At 35.8% G+C, this 15107-nt stretch overlaps 3 protein-coding genes across 3 annotated transcripts; 1 reads left to right on the top strand and 2 right to left on the bottom strand.

Annotated features, from left to right (window-relative positions):
* The first annotated feature begins 1087 nt into the window (after nucleotides 1-1087).
* LOC110377774 (odorant receptor 42a) lies at nucleotides 1088-3001 on the top strand. Its single transcript, XM_021336787.3, has 5 exons — nucleotides 1088-2018; nucleotides 2097-2196; nucleotides 2419-2520; nucleotides 2598-2753; nucleotides 2888-3001. The coding sequence occupies exons 1-5, from the start codon at nucleotides 1261-1263 to the stop codon at nucleotides 2903-2905; spliced, it is 1134 nt and encodes a 377-aa protein (XP_021192462.3). The 5' UTR covers nucleotides 1088-1260; the 3' UTR covers nucleotides 2906-3001.
* A 1038-nt stretch (nucleotides 3002-4039) lies between these two features.
* On the bottom strand, nucleotides 4040-10424 carry LOC110377779 (mitochondrial enolase superfamily member 1). The gene is made up of 9 exons (XM_064043612.1): nucleotides 10266-10424; nucleotides 8985-9203; nucleotides 8575-8697; nucleotides 8147-8297; nucleotides 7639-7796; nucleotides 7188-7330; nucleotides 5971-6134; nucleotides 5176-5357; nucleotides 4040-4243 (listed from the first exon to the last, which is right to left on the bottom strand). The coding sequence occupies exons 1-9, from the start codon at nucleotides 10362-10364 to the stop codon at nucleotides 4109-4111; spliced, it is 1374 nt and encodes a 457-aa protein (XP_063899682.1). The 5' UTR covers nucleotides 10365-10424; the 3' UTR covers nucleotides 4040-4108.
* Nucleotides 10425-10812: 388 nt separating this feature from the next.
* LOC110377776 (protein immune deficiency) lies at nucleotides 10813-15101 on the bottom strand. The gene is made up of 4 exons (XM_021336791.3): nucleotides 14524-15101; nucleotides 13678-13853; nucleotides 13131-13265; nucleotides 10813-12271 (listed from the first exon to the last, which is right to left on the bottom strand). The coding sequence occupies exons 1-4, from the start codon at nucleotides 14834-14836 to the stop codon at nucleotides 12131-12133; spliced, it is 765 nt and encodes a 254-aa protein (XP_021192466.3). The 5' UTR covers nucleotides 14837-15101; the 3' UTR covers nucleotides 10813-12130.
* Between the last annotated feature and the right edge of the window lie 6 nt (nucleotides 15102-15107).

The raw sequence follows: 15107 nt of genomic DNA on the forward strand, positions 1-15107 counted from the left end.
ACGGTTAACAATGATTATATAACACTTGGCTATTTATCCATTTTAACTGTTGTTGACAAATAGAGCGTCGGTCAGTATGTCAATGGTATGTCAGTATTCAAGTTGCCATAGCGACCGCTTCATATTCTACGTATCTACATATACTGCCTTTTTTATGGAGTTTTTTTCGTTGGGAATCATCAATAAAAATTATCGGATAGACTACGCTAAATTAGACACATACTGTAACTATATTAATAGGACTGGTTTTGAAATGATGACATACCTACTATTAGATTAATTACCAAATGCTGTCCAAAGTTCCTTACCATTCAACGCAAGCGAAGTCGTCGGCAAAAGCTAGCTAGGTATTGCTAGGTACCCAATACATATCCAAGCACTTTTGAATTAAGTAATTAGGCTAGGTATGTCGTTACCTAATTATTACCTAATTATCTGTTATAGGTTATTATTACCTACATAGGAAGTTACACGAGGTGTCTATATACTATCGAGTTGTTTTATTAAGTCAAGGGCCTAGACATTATAGGTACCTAGTGTACCTAAGCAATAGGTATGATCATAATATTAGAGAAGGATTTCAATGAAGTATAAAAAAGGGTTCATATTATCTATATACTAATATTATAAAGCTGAAGAGTTTGTTTGATCGCGCTAGTCTCAGGAACTACTGGTTCGATTTGAAAAATTCTTTGTGTTATATATATACCTAGCTCATTTATCGAGGAAGGCTATATATCATCCCATCATCATCATCATCATCTCAGCCATAGAACGTCCACTGCTGAACATAGGCCTCCCCCTTTGATCTCCACAGATACCTGTTGGAAGCGACCTGCATCCAGCGTCGACGGCGACCTTTATAAGGTCGTCTGTCCACCTCGTTGGTGGACGTCCTACGCTATATCATCCCGCTAAGACGAAAAAGAAAGCTAAGAAGAAAGTTACAAAATATAGGTAGGTAGATATTGCACAACCCTTTGTCTACTGCGCAAATAGTAGGTACCTAAGTAAGTATTGGCGATGCTACGCCACGTTCCTACATACATGTGCAGGTGACGATAGGTGTAATTACTTCATACATTAGGTGTAGAAAATAATTGGATTATAGGTAATGCGTAATAGGGGCAAATTACATAATAATACGTCTTCGTCAATAACTGTATATTTTACAGAAATTAAGGCTCGTAGCATTATAAAAGAACATGCATAATATTGCAAACACATTTCCTTGCAATACGTTCTAGCAGCGACCGCATCATGCCGTCCGATCAATCTAAAATGTTTGATCAAACGTTGACTGCTTTGAAAATTTTCGGAGTATGGAAGGGCAGAACACCCTCGAAATACTACAAATATTATACGCTTGTATTTCTTTTCTTCTCGTGGGGTTTCTATAACTTTCTTCTAACTTTAAATCTGGTTTATACACCTCGAAGTTTGGAGTTATTCTTACGAGAATTAATGTTTTACTTCACGGAAATGCCTGTGACATCGAAGTTTTTAACAGTTCTCCTCTTGCGTGATGAAATACTTGAAATATTTAATTTCATAGATTGTGATGAATTTGTCGGTGATTATGAAAACAAGGACGGTATGCTTTACAAAACCAACATGCGTTACAGATTGGTTTGGAAACTTTACTTTGTATTGTCACACGTAGCTTTTACGTGTGATATAATTCTACCGATAGTGTTTGATGTTATAAGAGGAGACAAATCTGAACTGCCAATCTGCAAATATTACTTTTTGAGCGATGAAGACCGAGATTCTCATTTTATGTATTTGTTTCTTTATCAATCTATTGGAATGTACGGGCACATGTTTTATAACTTAAACGTCGATTCATTTGCTGCGGGACTCTTAGCTGTAGCAATAGTTCAAATGAAGATACTCAATAAAAAATTCAGAAATTTAAAATTATCAGCCGAAGAGCGCAATCTGCCGTTTGAAATTCAAGACAATATTCAAATAATAAGGATGAATAAATTGTTACGACACTATGAAATTATTCTGAAGTAAGGACGATATAATAAAAATATGTTAAGATCAAAATTAATGATAAATTGAAGTTCTTAAAAATTCGTTTGTTTTAGCTACTGCGACGCCATACAAAATGTTTTTTCAGCAACATTCTTTTTCCAATTCAGTTTTGGGGCGATGACAACATGTGTCATTATGTGTAGTTTGCTGATGGTAAGTACCAAATTGCGGACAAGATCCTTACATCGCCAGAATAGGTAAGTTTCTGGCATTTATGGTGACATCCTTTGAATCGAACGCGGGCTGGTGTAAGCAGTTTGCACCACACCCGTGCTGCGTTTCAGGGCAGGACAGAGAAAAGAAAATGGCCTGGATGCAGTTCTTATTTTAAAAAGAACAAAAGAACACGCTTATTCTTTATGCCTTTGTTTACAGCCAGCAACGGTGGAGTACAGAGTATTCCTGGTGATCTATTTACTGTCTATGGCTGGCCAAATTTTGGTACCCAGTTTACTTGGCACTCTGCTTACACATGAAGTACGTACAATATTAATAGTTTTTTTCTTTAAGTACCTACCACTTAAGCATAATTTATTGTTTCATAACTGTTGTAGAGTGCAGAATTAGTAACAGCGGCATACAACACTGAGTGGATAGGAAGATCGGAATCGTTTAAGAAAAGTTTGATGCTCTTTAGACAACGAGCAGCTACTCCGATTAAAATTACGGGCTTGAAAATGTTTCCCCTGTCCCTGGTCTCTTTTATTGCAGTAAGAATTTCTTTTTATATCAAATTCTCGTACCCACCTACCTTTTCACCTTTCCTTCGTAGGTTCACCTTTATCGTCCATTTGGGAGTTAAAGGCCTTCATAGTACCTATAATAAATCTGTTTACTGTTTCAGATCATGAAAACCACATAGGTATTCTTTCTTCACACTTATTAGAAATGCTCAACAAACATAGATTTAGACAAGGCATCTTATCGTTATTTAAATTAAGATATAACAAGTACACGCTGGCATACATACTTACAAGTGTAATCACATAATAAAAAAATCCGTTTTCAACACAATGGCATAAAATTTGTTTCATTTAAAAATATATACAATTTAAATAATATTTTACATATTTTTTGTTTAGTTAATGTAGGTACCTAATAAATATGATACCTACTTATATAACCACAAGCTGATAGTTTTTACGGGCATCACTACGTATAATATATAATAATATTACGCATAATTCGATAGATCGTAAACATTTTTATTACTTATGGCTTTTGCCCGCAACTTCGTTCGCGTGGAATAGTGACTACCAGCAGATTTTTGATTTGATCAATAGATGGCGCTTGTCCGGAATTTTTTTTTTTTTTTTTGTAATAAAAACTATCCTATGTCCTTTCTCAAGTTTCAAACTATGTCTGTACCAAATTTCACAAGTTTAGGCGTGAAGAAAAGACAGACAGACAGACAGGCAGAGTTACTTTCGCATTTATAATATTAGTTTGGATGTCCGAATCAGCATCAACGTGGGTTGACCAGGGGCCCGATTCTCCTAATTTTACTTAACCTAATTTTACATACGATTCACGTTCGAATCAGTTCGACTGACATCCAATCCCGACTCGATTACGATTGAAGCGTATGTGGCATTCCGCAATTTTTTCTTTGAAATAAACGTTTTTATCCTTTTCTGTCATTCAATAATGAATCATTTTGTCTGCAAATGATTTACGATTGCAAAATGATTGTACAGCAAACTACCGTAAAGACCAAAATCACCAAAATAGCAGACCAATCGCAAACCAATCGAATGTCGTTGGAATACGATTGGTCTTATATTAGTAGCAGAATGCCCGATAAGGTTAAAACTGCTATTGCGATCATATTGCGATTCAATTTCTATTCGATTTTGACAATATTAACTTAGCGAGAACCGGGCCCCTGAACGCCACGGTAATTTAAACACTAGCCGACTGCAGTAACAAAGTTTTACAGCCAAAATTGATTTAAAAAAAGTGTACTTAAAATCATTGATAAGAAAGTAAACAAGGATGAAAGATTTTCAAAAATATTTGTTCAATAAATTGCATATTTACATTAACTGTATTGTCATCGTATCCGTTAAACATTGACTAATTCGGCTTCATCAGGGGGCGGGAAGATTCCATCCTTGATCATTTGCTTCCATTCACTGCCGTTCGGATACGCGAATTTGTCCAAAATTCCTGGCAAGAACTCCGTGCTGTATCCCGGTAACTGAAACAGATTTATACGAACTTCAGCTTTTTAAAATAAGTTAATATTAATGTTACCGAAATGTAGTTGTTTAAAATGATATAATATTAAATTGATTAAATTAAACAAAAAAATTAAAATATGTTAGCGTAGCACGTTAATTGTGTCGTACACAATTGATTTATTTGTTAATAATAGCATCATCAATAGTATAATAATAATATTCAAAATTATCAGAAGTAAAGGCAATTTGTATCTTCTAAAAAGTTTGTAGCTTCTAAAATGAGTTCATGATTCCTATCTAGAAGTGTGTACGTAAGTTCGGTATCTTTAATTGTTAATGTTCAATATAATGTAAATATTTTGAAATGTTATCATGTTTGTTATATTATTTGCTTGTTTTTGTGAGATATTTCAGGGGTCGCTTGATAAGAACTGTTATGCAAGCATAGTTAAATGTTGAATGACGGCTTATTGCTATGTCAACTTTGTATACAAAAAGAAAGTACCTAATCTAGTTTGGAATGTTCTGATATACTTTTAGATACATACAACTTAGGTACTTTGGAGAAGGTAAGTATAAACATTGAAGATAACAACGCATATCAGCTGCTGTCATCATAAATTGCACTCATATTAATACAAGCAGATATTTAAGATTTCCTAAAGTATGGTACACAAAGTGTATGAAGAGAAAAACTAAGAAAAAATGTTCCAAAGATTTTCCAGCTATCTAATTTCCAATGACGTAATGGTAGATGATGTAAGTTATTTCTCGAGCCTTTTCCTAACTATGTTGCGATCAGCTTCCAGTCTAACCGGATATCAATACAAGGGGTAGGACTGGTTGTCAGACTTAGCTTCTGACTACACGTTACGACTGCTGATTTCAATGACAGCCGGGACCTACAGTTGGAAAAGTCTATGCAGATGAAAGTTACTACGTGTCTCACCTTAGGCGCCATATATCTAGCATTTTCCACAATGCAAGGGTCGACAAAATGCTCGTGTTGCTGGTCGACGTACTCGATGAGTCGGTCCTGCATGGTGGTGGATACGCTAGCGAAGTCCCAGTACTGCAGGTGCTGCACCATCTCGCAGAGGCCTACTCCGCCCGCGTGGGGACATACCTTCACTGGAAGTGGTAAATTGATAATTTATTAATTTTTAATGGCGTCCACGGCCGATTTCGGCCACGGCGGCTGTTCTCATTTAAGGAGATCAGCCAGCTGCGCAGGACATTTTATAGTGCACGAGCATTTACGCAGACATAGGTGCACTCCCTATTCCTTCACTCTCATAGCATAGCCTGATGGGACGGCAATCCGACACGACCGGAAAGAGATCAAGATTTGGAGTTTCACCTATTTGTTTATTTACATGCTGTCACTCCGGGATGCAATAGCAGTATCTTAAAAATTACTCGTTATTATATACAAAGTAATACTTGCTAATTAACTCTTAGTGATTGGGCAAATAAGACCTTAGTAGAAAGCCTGCATATTACTGCATACTACTATTTAGAAGTATAATTCCTCGCTCAATATAAAAAAGAAACTAGTTACTGTTACAATTGAATGTTTTCATCTTTCATTACTTAATTTTTCAATAGGCCTGTTTATTCGCTCATAAAACATCACAGACGAAATACGAGTATATTACAGGTACACTTTGATCAAAAAATCTTACATAGATTCCAAGGGCACTTTTTGAGAAGCAGAGCATTTTTTGTACAAAACTGATATTACCTTTAAGTTTCTCAGCCATGAGATAAACAGAGAGTATTTCGTTAACGCCGCCGATGCGGGCGGAGTCGATCTGACAGTACTGCATGCCGCCGCTCTGCAGGAACTGCTTGAACATCACGCGGTTGGCGCACATCTCGCCCGTCGCCACGCCAATGTTGTATGGCCTTTTAAATATAGAAAAATATATATTATTTATGTATTCCTATGTACAAAGGCGGAATTAGCACCTTAGAAGTACTGCAATACAACATTTGTCACAGGGGCCCGATTCTCCTAATTTTACTTAAACAACATTCGATTCACGTTCGACTCGATTAGACTGAGATCCGATCCCGACTCGATTACGATTCAAGCGTATGTGGCATTCCGCTATTTTTTCTTTGAAATAAACGTTTTTATCCTTTTCTGTCATTCAATAATGAATCATTTTGTCTGCAAATGATTTACGATTGCAAAATGATTGTACAGCCAACTACCGTATAGACCAAAATTACCAAAATAGCAGACCAATCGCACGCCAATCAAATGTCAATCGAATACGATTGGTCTTTTATTAGTAGCAGAATGCCCGATATGGTTAAAACTGCTATTGCGATCATATTACGATTCGATTTCTATTCGATTTTGACATTATTAACTTAGGAGAATCGGGCCCCTGGTCTCAAGTAGGCAAGGTAAGGAGTAAAGTTTCAAGAGAGCCTTTTGGGGACCTGGATTTATTTTTTCCCATTCCATGTTTTTCCAATTTTATCCCATGCATCATATGTAGATACCCTACTCAAATTATAATAATGTGAAGTTTGTTGTTTGGTTTGCTCCTCAATGAAGCATTAACAGTTGAACAGCTTTGGATAAAACTTAGTAACTAATATAGAATATATTATAACTATATAATAACTAATATATTCTATATTAGTTACAAGAACTTAGGTAGTTCCCCTGGCGAAGATGTAACCGCGAACGGAACTGTGTCTGATACTAATAGGTCGTTATTAACACCACAGCTACAGGAATCCCCTGGTCAAATAATATTATAGCGCCCATAAGAGCATGTCATGCATGATAAGATCAGAATAACGTCATTAGCTAGGAACTCGACAGATAAAGTGTACCGCTGTTTAAAAATACTCGCCACTAGTTTGGAGGCCTCTTCAGACCACCTATGGATTTCATCATTAAAGAGATCAGGTGCATGTTTTATTTCAAATGGTACTCACGCTAAAGCCTTCGATATAGCAGCATGTCCGAGCACGTCGTCCGGGGAGGTCGGCTCTTCGATCCACATCGGTTTCAGAGGCGCCAGCTTCTTCATCCACTCGATAGCCTCGTTCACGCTCCATGCTTGATTGGCATCTACCATCTTTGAAAGATAACATGCTTTTTCATTATCCAATTTTCGTAATAGGCACAGAAAGGCGTCTTTATCAGCCTCATTTAAAGAATTTCAGAACGGTTTTCGCCAAGTTTGCTGAAGGCGCAAAGATATGAATGAAGGACTCTAGGGGAAACATAAAAATTATGCAACCTTCGAAAGGCGTTGATTGAGGCCACATTTCGAACTCTCATAATCTCAAGTTATATCGGCAGAAATGGGTAGGTATACCTTCTAACATTATATTTATTTATTGCAAATTGCAAATATACATAATTAGCTGTAGTAAATCTCACCAAAACATTATCAGGACCGATGCACTTGCGAACAGCGCTGCATCTTCTGTAATCATCTTCGAAGTTTACTCCAACTTTTACTTTGAAGTATTTGAAGCCCAGTTTCAGGTATTTGTCGCATAGCGACTGCACAAGTTCGTCACTGTAGCCGAGCCAACCTTGAAAGAAGAATAAGCTTCATCAAACCTTGGGACTTTTTAGAACTTAGTTTAGGTGGGTTAGTTGGTGATGATGCAGATAAATATGAACTGATTGGTGGTTTAGAATGGGCCGCTTGTTTGTGACACTGATGCGCGCAGGACAGTCTTGTTAATTAACTGTCTCCGCTCTGCGCATCTGTTATCAACCCTGCTGCCTACTTCCCTCTCCTCGTGTAGACCATGGGAGTGTCAGTAACGAGCAAGGCAGACTGTAGCAACGGACCACTTTCGATTTGTAAGATTAAGGACCGCAGGAAGATGTTAACTAACATTGCTTTTGGTGACGAGTTAAGTAATCAGTTTCTTACCAACTTGTGTGGTGTACGCAGGGTATCCGTTCTGCATCAAATACTTGACTCTCTCGTCTTTGCCGACTTGCTTGGCTTTCAGTAGTTGAATCGCCTCTTCCTTCGTTATCACGTCAGTAATGTAGCGGAAGTCTATTGTAGAAACCAAGTCCTGCATATAGAAAAAAATTGCGAATGTTACACGTTAAGCCAGAAGAAATAAAATAAGATCTCGTCTCACTAGTTACTAAAAAAGTGTCGGTTAATTATCTAATAGTTATTGCTATCTGCCAGATAAAGGCTGCTTATAATTTCTGTCAGATGAAGCTATTGCTATCCGAGACCAGACCAGTCAGATAAGTTCTTGTTAGCGTATCAGATACTTTATCAGTGACCATTGAAACTGGCCATAATACTTATCCGTTACATCCAACATAATATGCACATACCTCAGGTTCCATGTCCACAAGAAGCCTCCACAGAGGTTTATTTTCGAGACGTGCCCAGAGATCCCAAAGCGAGTTCAGAATGGCAGCTGCAGCCAAGTGTGCCACACCTTTCTCAGGTCCGATCTAAAATAGAGAAACAAACTATAGGATTAGATTCTCATCAGATTAGCCTCGGCCTAGGCTAGCCAGATAAGTTTGTGGTAAACCTACGGTATTTTCGACATGGGTTTCTTGTTTCAACTTTTTTTTTAGAGAGATGCAGGTTCAATCTCCTTACAAGCCTTAGTGCCAGAGCTTTCGCAAATCCGCCTAACGCTTGACGGCCGCTGACATGGAATTGCAACGACGACTAGTAGCATTCGATATTTCATCAGTTTACAAAATTATATTAGGTAAAGGCACCTACTTACCCATCTCATTTGCGAGTCATTTGTAATAGTCCGCCAGAAGCCAGCGAAGTCCGCGAAAATGTCGGCCGCATTCTTCCCCAAGATAAACTTCTTCATAGACCTGATGGTGAGCACGATGATCTCCGTGCCTCGACCACATGTGAAAGTCAGGCCGAACCCTTGCTTGCCATTCTTGGTGGTCGTGGTCACGTAGGCGCATGAGTAGTTCGGGTCAGTATGCTAGAAAAAGAAAACACAAAAAAAAAGAAAAACAATTGAGAGCAACTTTCTCATATCATAAGACGGTTAAAAGTGTTAAAACATTTTTTGATAAAGAAGTAAAGCAAAGCAAGAAGTCCTAAGAAGCAAGGGCCCTTACGTTATTTCTATAAGTTACCTACACTTATTTTGCTTCAACAAGACAAAACAGCCTACGCTTATCTCTAGATTTTTTTCCATAAACTAACAAATGGTAGTAGGTACCTATAATTCCATGACCTGACCATGACCGTAAACAGAATAACACGCGTCTTTAATCAGTAAATTCTCTATCTATAGGGTTCATGATACAAAAAAAATATCTAAGGTTCATGAAACAATAAACTTATCTAGGGTCTACAAAAAAACTTATGTAGGTTAAAGTTCTCCTAGTAGAAAATTATCGGCCACTCATCATTGATATCTTAACAATTAACATCATCATAGAGGCATTTTCTCATGAAATTGAGTGGACTTATGACAATTCCTCCTCTTTTTCCGCTCCATTTAGACTGACTCACTTTTTACTATCATCTACCTACAGTCAAAAATAATTCGTCTTTACATTATTCAGAACAGGGTAAAACTAAAATAGAACCTGCCTCTATACCTATGCAATGGGTATAAAACATTTATCTACATACTTACCTCCAATCTGTATAATCGATGGTATTATACAATACGGTCAAAATTATATGATACCTACTGTTTCAGCTAGCTTGACTAGTTTTGTAGGTCCTATACAGTACCCACAGTGTAGGTCAATTTATAATTATAATAAAGACCACGTGATAAAAAAGCTGCATCACAGATATCATCTGTGATGCAGCTTTTCGGGTAGACGTTAAACCTAATGCAATTTTAAGCAAACAACTTAGAGGAACTTACCTTTATCTCAACTTTATCTTGCGAAATATTCTATACCTACCTTGACTAACGTCAGTAGATCTTATTTCACTTTCGCACTTTCTTGGCTTCAATTTTCCGCTTTCTTGAATAATCGTGTTCAATTAACGTGTTCATAACAATACTTGTAAGACTTACCAGCGCATCAGATCCATGTGATCCCAGAGATGTAGGAAATCTGACATCTTTGACATCAATCGCCACTATTTCCAAGCCGCTGCGATTAGGCACGCGCATTTTGTACTAACTGAACAACTGACAAACGGCGACTGCGCGCGGATAACCCCCATACAGTTATCATTTGACTAGCATTCATGTTGTTTTCTTTAAGATAAATAATGATCTATATTTATTTAAAATGCTGCACGATTGTAAACTGTATGTATATTTGGAATAGGGTCCATAAATGCTTGCCCATGAGTAGTCATAATTATGTAATACATAATTTGTTCTCAGTATCTTCCGAAAGGATTTTCAAATATACGTCAGAACAAAGTTGTATCTAATGTCTACCAAAATGTTTTGTCCAATTAACTGGTTATTGATAATGTCACACTATAGTTATTATTGTTAACTAATAGTAGATTGATGTTTTTACAAATAAATGAGTGCCCAAAAAAGGCGAACCAGGAGGCTTATAAAAGAAAGGACTAAATCAAATAGTAAAAACGATTATAAAAAAATATATAATTCAATATTGTATATTGCATTACAAAATGTACACAAATATGTTTTGATATGTAAAGTGACGTCACAAGTTTATGGTACTTAAATATGTACAGATTATACAAATTCTGTGACTAGATCAAAGACAATTTCATATTTTAATTTCTCAATTTTTATAGATAAATATTGTAACATTGTAAATATTATGAAAGTAGGCACTTTTATTAGGCGTATTTTGTTCATTTCACATGGAATCACTGAAATGCATCAAATGCATATTATATCTAGCTAGATTAGATACAAAATTAGCAGATATAAATATCACACAGTTGGGCCACTATGTAAAAACCCCTTCTTTGTCTATCCTAATAAGCTAATGTAAGGTAAGTGCTCACAAAATATTTATCGACTCAAATACGTAAAGCTTTATTTTAAATGGTTTTAAAAATGTATACAGTTTACGAATAGTGAGATGCACTTGTCACCTTATATCGACCATACACGATCATTTTTTCCTACCGTCAACAGTAATCTTGATCAATAAGTATTGACGTTATGTGGTCATAAACTTTCAATAACCAATTCAATCGTGATGCTGACAGAGGCCGACATTACATTAGGCTCATACACATTGTGATGTACTAGTTTTCCACATCAGATAGCATCTGTTTTCCTCACTCTTGTTCTTAAGTCATAACATTGCACTTCAACCCACAAAGACATACAAAAAGTCACACTTTTGCTTACCCTTTAAAAAATCTCATCATCAAGGAATGATCAAAAATCTCATTACAAATATAATAGACTTACATCTCAAACCAATCACCAATTACATACATTCATTTCAAAAAGTCAATTTCTATCGCTTTTAAAGATTTTAGCACATGTTTTAATAAAAAATGTCCTACAAAGGGGAAGTAGGAGTAAGTTAGACCTAACAAAAAACATTGTAAGAATGAGTAATTAACTAAAAAAAGCCGTTAAACCTTTTTAAAAATTTACTGGTATTTTGTATCAGTGTTAAGAGCTTATAATGAGTCATATTCTGCTACACAGTCCAAGAATACGTTTTTGCAGACTTGTCTATTAAATAAACAAAAGAGTTTATCTATTTCATACTATTTGGCTGGTTTGTGTTGCTACTCATTACAGGTATAAAAAAAATATGCTGTCTCATTTCAAAATTGATAGTGACTATTTTTCACGGCGTAGTAATGCACGTGTGCATATGAAGTTGATATTTTGTTCAGTTAAAATTAAGTTTCTGAATTTAAAAATCTGAAAGAAAAAAAATAGATTCTAACATACCCCTATTTCTTCACATTTCACTAAAATGTTTACTTTTTACTTTTCTTGTACATAACGGATAGGTCTCTGACGAGGCTCCTCTCTCCCTCCTCCCACAGCAGACTAGCCAGCCGGCCCAGAGTTCCATCGTCGTCATTGTTCACCCAGTCTATCAATAGTTTGTAGCGGGCCTGCGAAAATAAATCAGTGTTAATAAACTGATTTTTACGGTGCAACTGTTACAGCCTTTTTTTATCGTCCCACTGTATATCATAATGGTAATCTGTGCTAAAACTACCAGAATGTTTAAATTCTGCTACAGTAACTCAGAATGTACAGTTTCTGTCCAATGATGTAGCTTGTCCGAAGTTCGCTACTAAATACTTCCGCGCATGCGCGAGGCGTCACATGGCTAACTTTAGTTAGATTTGCAAAATGATTATAAATGGCGGGAACTGTATTAAGAAACGCGGTTTGTCAAGATTAACACTGGATATTTTTTATCTTGGTTATGAGCCTCCTTTACGATTTGATCTGATGAAACCGCGGGAACACATAGTTATAACATTAAGCTGTTATCAATGCCTACCACTTATTTTAGTATCTGATATCTCTATAGAGCAGCACTAAACTGCAATAAATACTACGTTACTATCTCAAAAAATATGTATTTGCGTCGTTTTCATGACGTAAGTATCTAGTCAAGTAATACGACGTATGCAGACCTTATCATAATGCACTGTGAAACTATTGAGGAAAAAGAGTATTTTAATTGACAATAACAATTAAAAGATAACTTATTTATTTGTTTATGATTATGTTTTGTTTTTATCATGATAGTTCTCTAAATACGATGGTTGTTCGCAACTTCATTCCAGTAACAAGAATGCACATGTGGCTATTCCTTTTGCTTAATTCTCCCACATAAAAATCTGTCAAAAGCTTGTCATTTGAGCCATCAAAAAACTGGTGAAAACTAATCTAAATCTGGTGATAATCTGCTATCAAATACTTAACATTACAACTTTAGTAACAATATTTTATATTTACCTCAGATATATCATATCCAGCGGCATTGATTTCAGCAGTTTCAATTCTTCCTTGAGTGAAGCCGAGGGCTCTGTAGACTGTGTGCCAGTTCTTCCCAAGATTCTTTGATATATAGTCCATGTAGTCATGGTCAGGCTGGAAAAATACATAGAAGTTTATACAACACTGAAAACATGTGGTTTAGTTTAAGCATTATCTAAATTAATATAATAAAAGGACAATTTTTTTGTTGTTTTTTTGTACCCTTAGGGCTCCGAAAATACTGAACAGATTTGAAGAATGCTTTCACTATTAGAAAGCTGGACTATCCCTGAGTAACATACCCTATATTTCACTCAGGTACGGGAAGAAGTTCCGACAGAAGGGGGCAAACCGTGCGTGTGATCCAGCTAGTATGTATGTATGTAAAGCAGATAGTGAGAATAAGAACAAGCTTTAATAAATGCCATCAAATCAATGGAATAAGGTTTAAAGAATAGAAGGAAGTTTTTACTCCCTATAAGGGCTATAAGGACTTTTTTGTACTGTAGTTGCTATGTCTAATTACCTTTATCCCAGCTTCCATAAGCAGCCTGATAAAGTTATCCTTCTCAATTTCTTCCTCTTCATACTTCTTCTCTTTACCTGATTGTTTATTGCCCGACATAGTGACCGGGCCGAAGTAGTAATCATTTCCCAGCCTAACACCTTTTGCATTTACTATGTTGTATACATTTCCCGTTGCTGAAATTATATTTACATAATTATTTAATGAAGCATGAGGTTCAACAATCTATTATTCTCAGCACTTCTCTTAACATGAAAGATGACTCATACAGTTATTATATACGGGTATTTCCACTACTCTTTTTTGTGGAGGTTACAAAGATATTTGAAACAATATTCCTTATCTATTTGGCACACATTCAACTGACCTGACCAGACTATTACAAATAAAGCATTTTTTAATCATTCAAATGACCATTTTATTGAACAAAACTCAGCTAATATAAGAATGTGAACTGGCATAGCTTATGAATCAGAGACAGTTTAACAATTTTATCTTTACATATTATGTAAGTTAAGTAAATACTTATAAAGATTATTTGTTAAGATAATGCAAATTAAACAGGACGTCATTCACATTCCACACATTTTTGTTTTAAAATTGATGGCCAAAAAGTACTGTATTCTGATAAAATACGTCCTCTTGAGCATTCGTTAATATGGTGGTCAGGGTCTATATGGCACCAAAGTACCACTGTGCTTGTTAGTGTTGGAGTTATAAAAGTCTGTCTTTTAATATATTTTCGAATAAACTATGAATCATTTGAAAAACCAATGTGTACTGGAATAAATTCTCTTTGAGTGGGATTACTGAAAACCTTATTGGAATATATTATTTGTTCATTACCTTGAACGTTTACGGAGCTTGAACTGCCGCGTTTTTCTTGAGAAGACTTTGAATAGTCTTCATCATCATCATCAACAGTTTTCTTAGTTTTCTTTTTCTTTTCTTTTTTTGATTTCTTATCTTTTTTGATGTCATCGTCAGTCACAGACTCTATAACTATTTCTTCTTCTTGTTCTTCTGGATGCTGAGCATTCGTATTGTGAGCTTCTGGTGTACGACCTTCACTAGTCCTAGGGGCTCTTGGAACTGCGTCCGACTTCAGCCCTTTAAACATCTCTAATAGTTTGGAAACTTTCGAGTTGATGGTAGTCATTTTGAGAAATTTATAAGTGCAAAAAGTTTTTAGAATCACAAAGAACTTTCCTTATCAACAAACATCAATGCTCACTTGGCTATCTATGTCCACACTGGATGTTTTTATTACACAAAATTTGCGACATCACCTATTATTCCACTAAGTTTTTATTCATATTAAGTAAAAAGTGTAACTTAAAATAATATTGACTTTATTTGTAAGTTCTGAAGAAGATTTAATTTACGAAATGACACAAATTACAAATTGACAAACAACAAGACATTACTAA

The sequence above is a fragment of the Helicoverpa armigera genome, chromosome 3, assembly GCF_030705265.1.
Source record: "Helicoverpa armigera isolate CAAS_96S chromosome 3, ASM3070526v1, whole genome shotgun sequence".
NCBI classification, from domain to species: domain Eukaryota; kingdom Metazoa; phylum Arthropoda; class Insecta; order Lepidoptera; family Noctuidae; genus Helicoverpa; species Helicoverpa armigera.

Bases quoted from the DNA above. Each gene is read 5' to 3' on its own strand.
- LOC110377776 (XM_021336791.3), bottom strand. From the start codon at position 14,836: ATGACTACCATCAACTCGAAAGTTTCCAAACTATTAGAGATGTTTAAA. The intron at 13,854-14,523 runs GTAATGAACAAA...ATATAATTTCAG, and splicing joins AAGCTCCGTAAACGTTCAAG to CAACGGGAAATGTATACAAC. The intron at 12,272-13,130 runs GTAAATATAAAA...TTATTTTCGCAG, and splicing joins CTGGATATGATATATCTGAG to GCCCGCTACAAACTATTGAT.
- LOC110377779 (XM_064043612.1), bottom strand. From the start codon at position 10,364: ATGCGCGTGCCTAATCGCAGCGGCTTGGAAATAGTGGCGATTGATGTC. The intron at 8,698-8,984 runs GTAAGTAGGTGC...TCTCTATTTTAG, and splicing joins ATGACTCGCAAATGAGATGG to ATCGGACCTGAGAAAGGTGT. The intron at 6,135-7,187 runs GTGAGTACCATT...TATATTTAAAAG, and splicing joins GCTATATCGAAGGCTTTAGC to GCCATACAACATTGGCGTGG.
- LOC110377774 (XM_021336787.3), top strand. From the start codon at position 1,261: ATGCCGTCCGATCAATCTAAAATGTTTGATCAAACGTTGACTGCTTTG. The intron at 2,019-2,096 runs GTAAGGACGATA...CGTTTGTTTTAG, and splicing joins CACTATGAAATTATTCTGAA to CTACTGCGACGCCATACAAA. The intron at 2,197-2,418 runs GTAAGTACCAAA...CTTTGTTTACAG, and splicing joins TTATGTGTAGTTTGCTGATG to CCAGCAACGGTGGAGTACAG.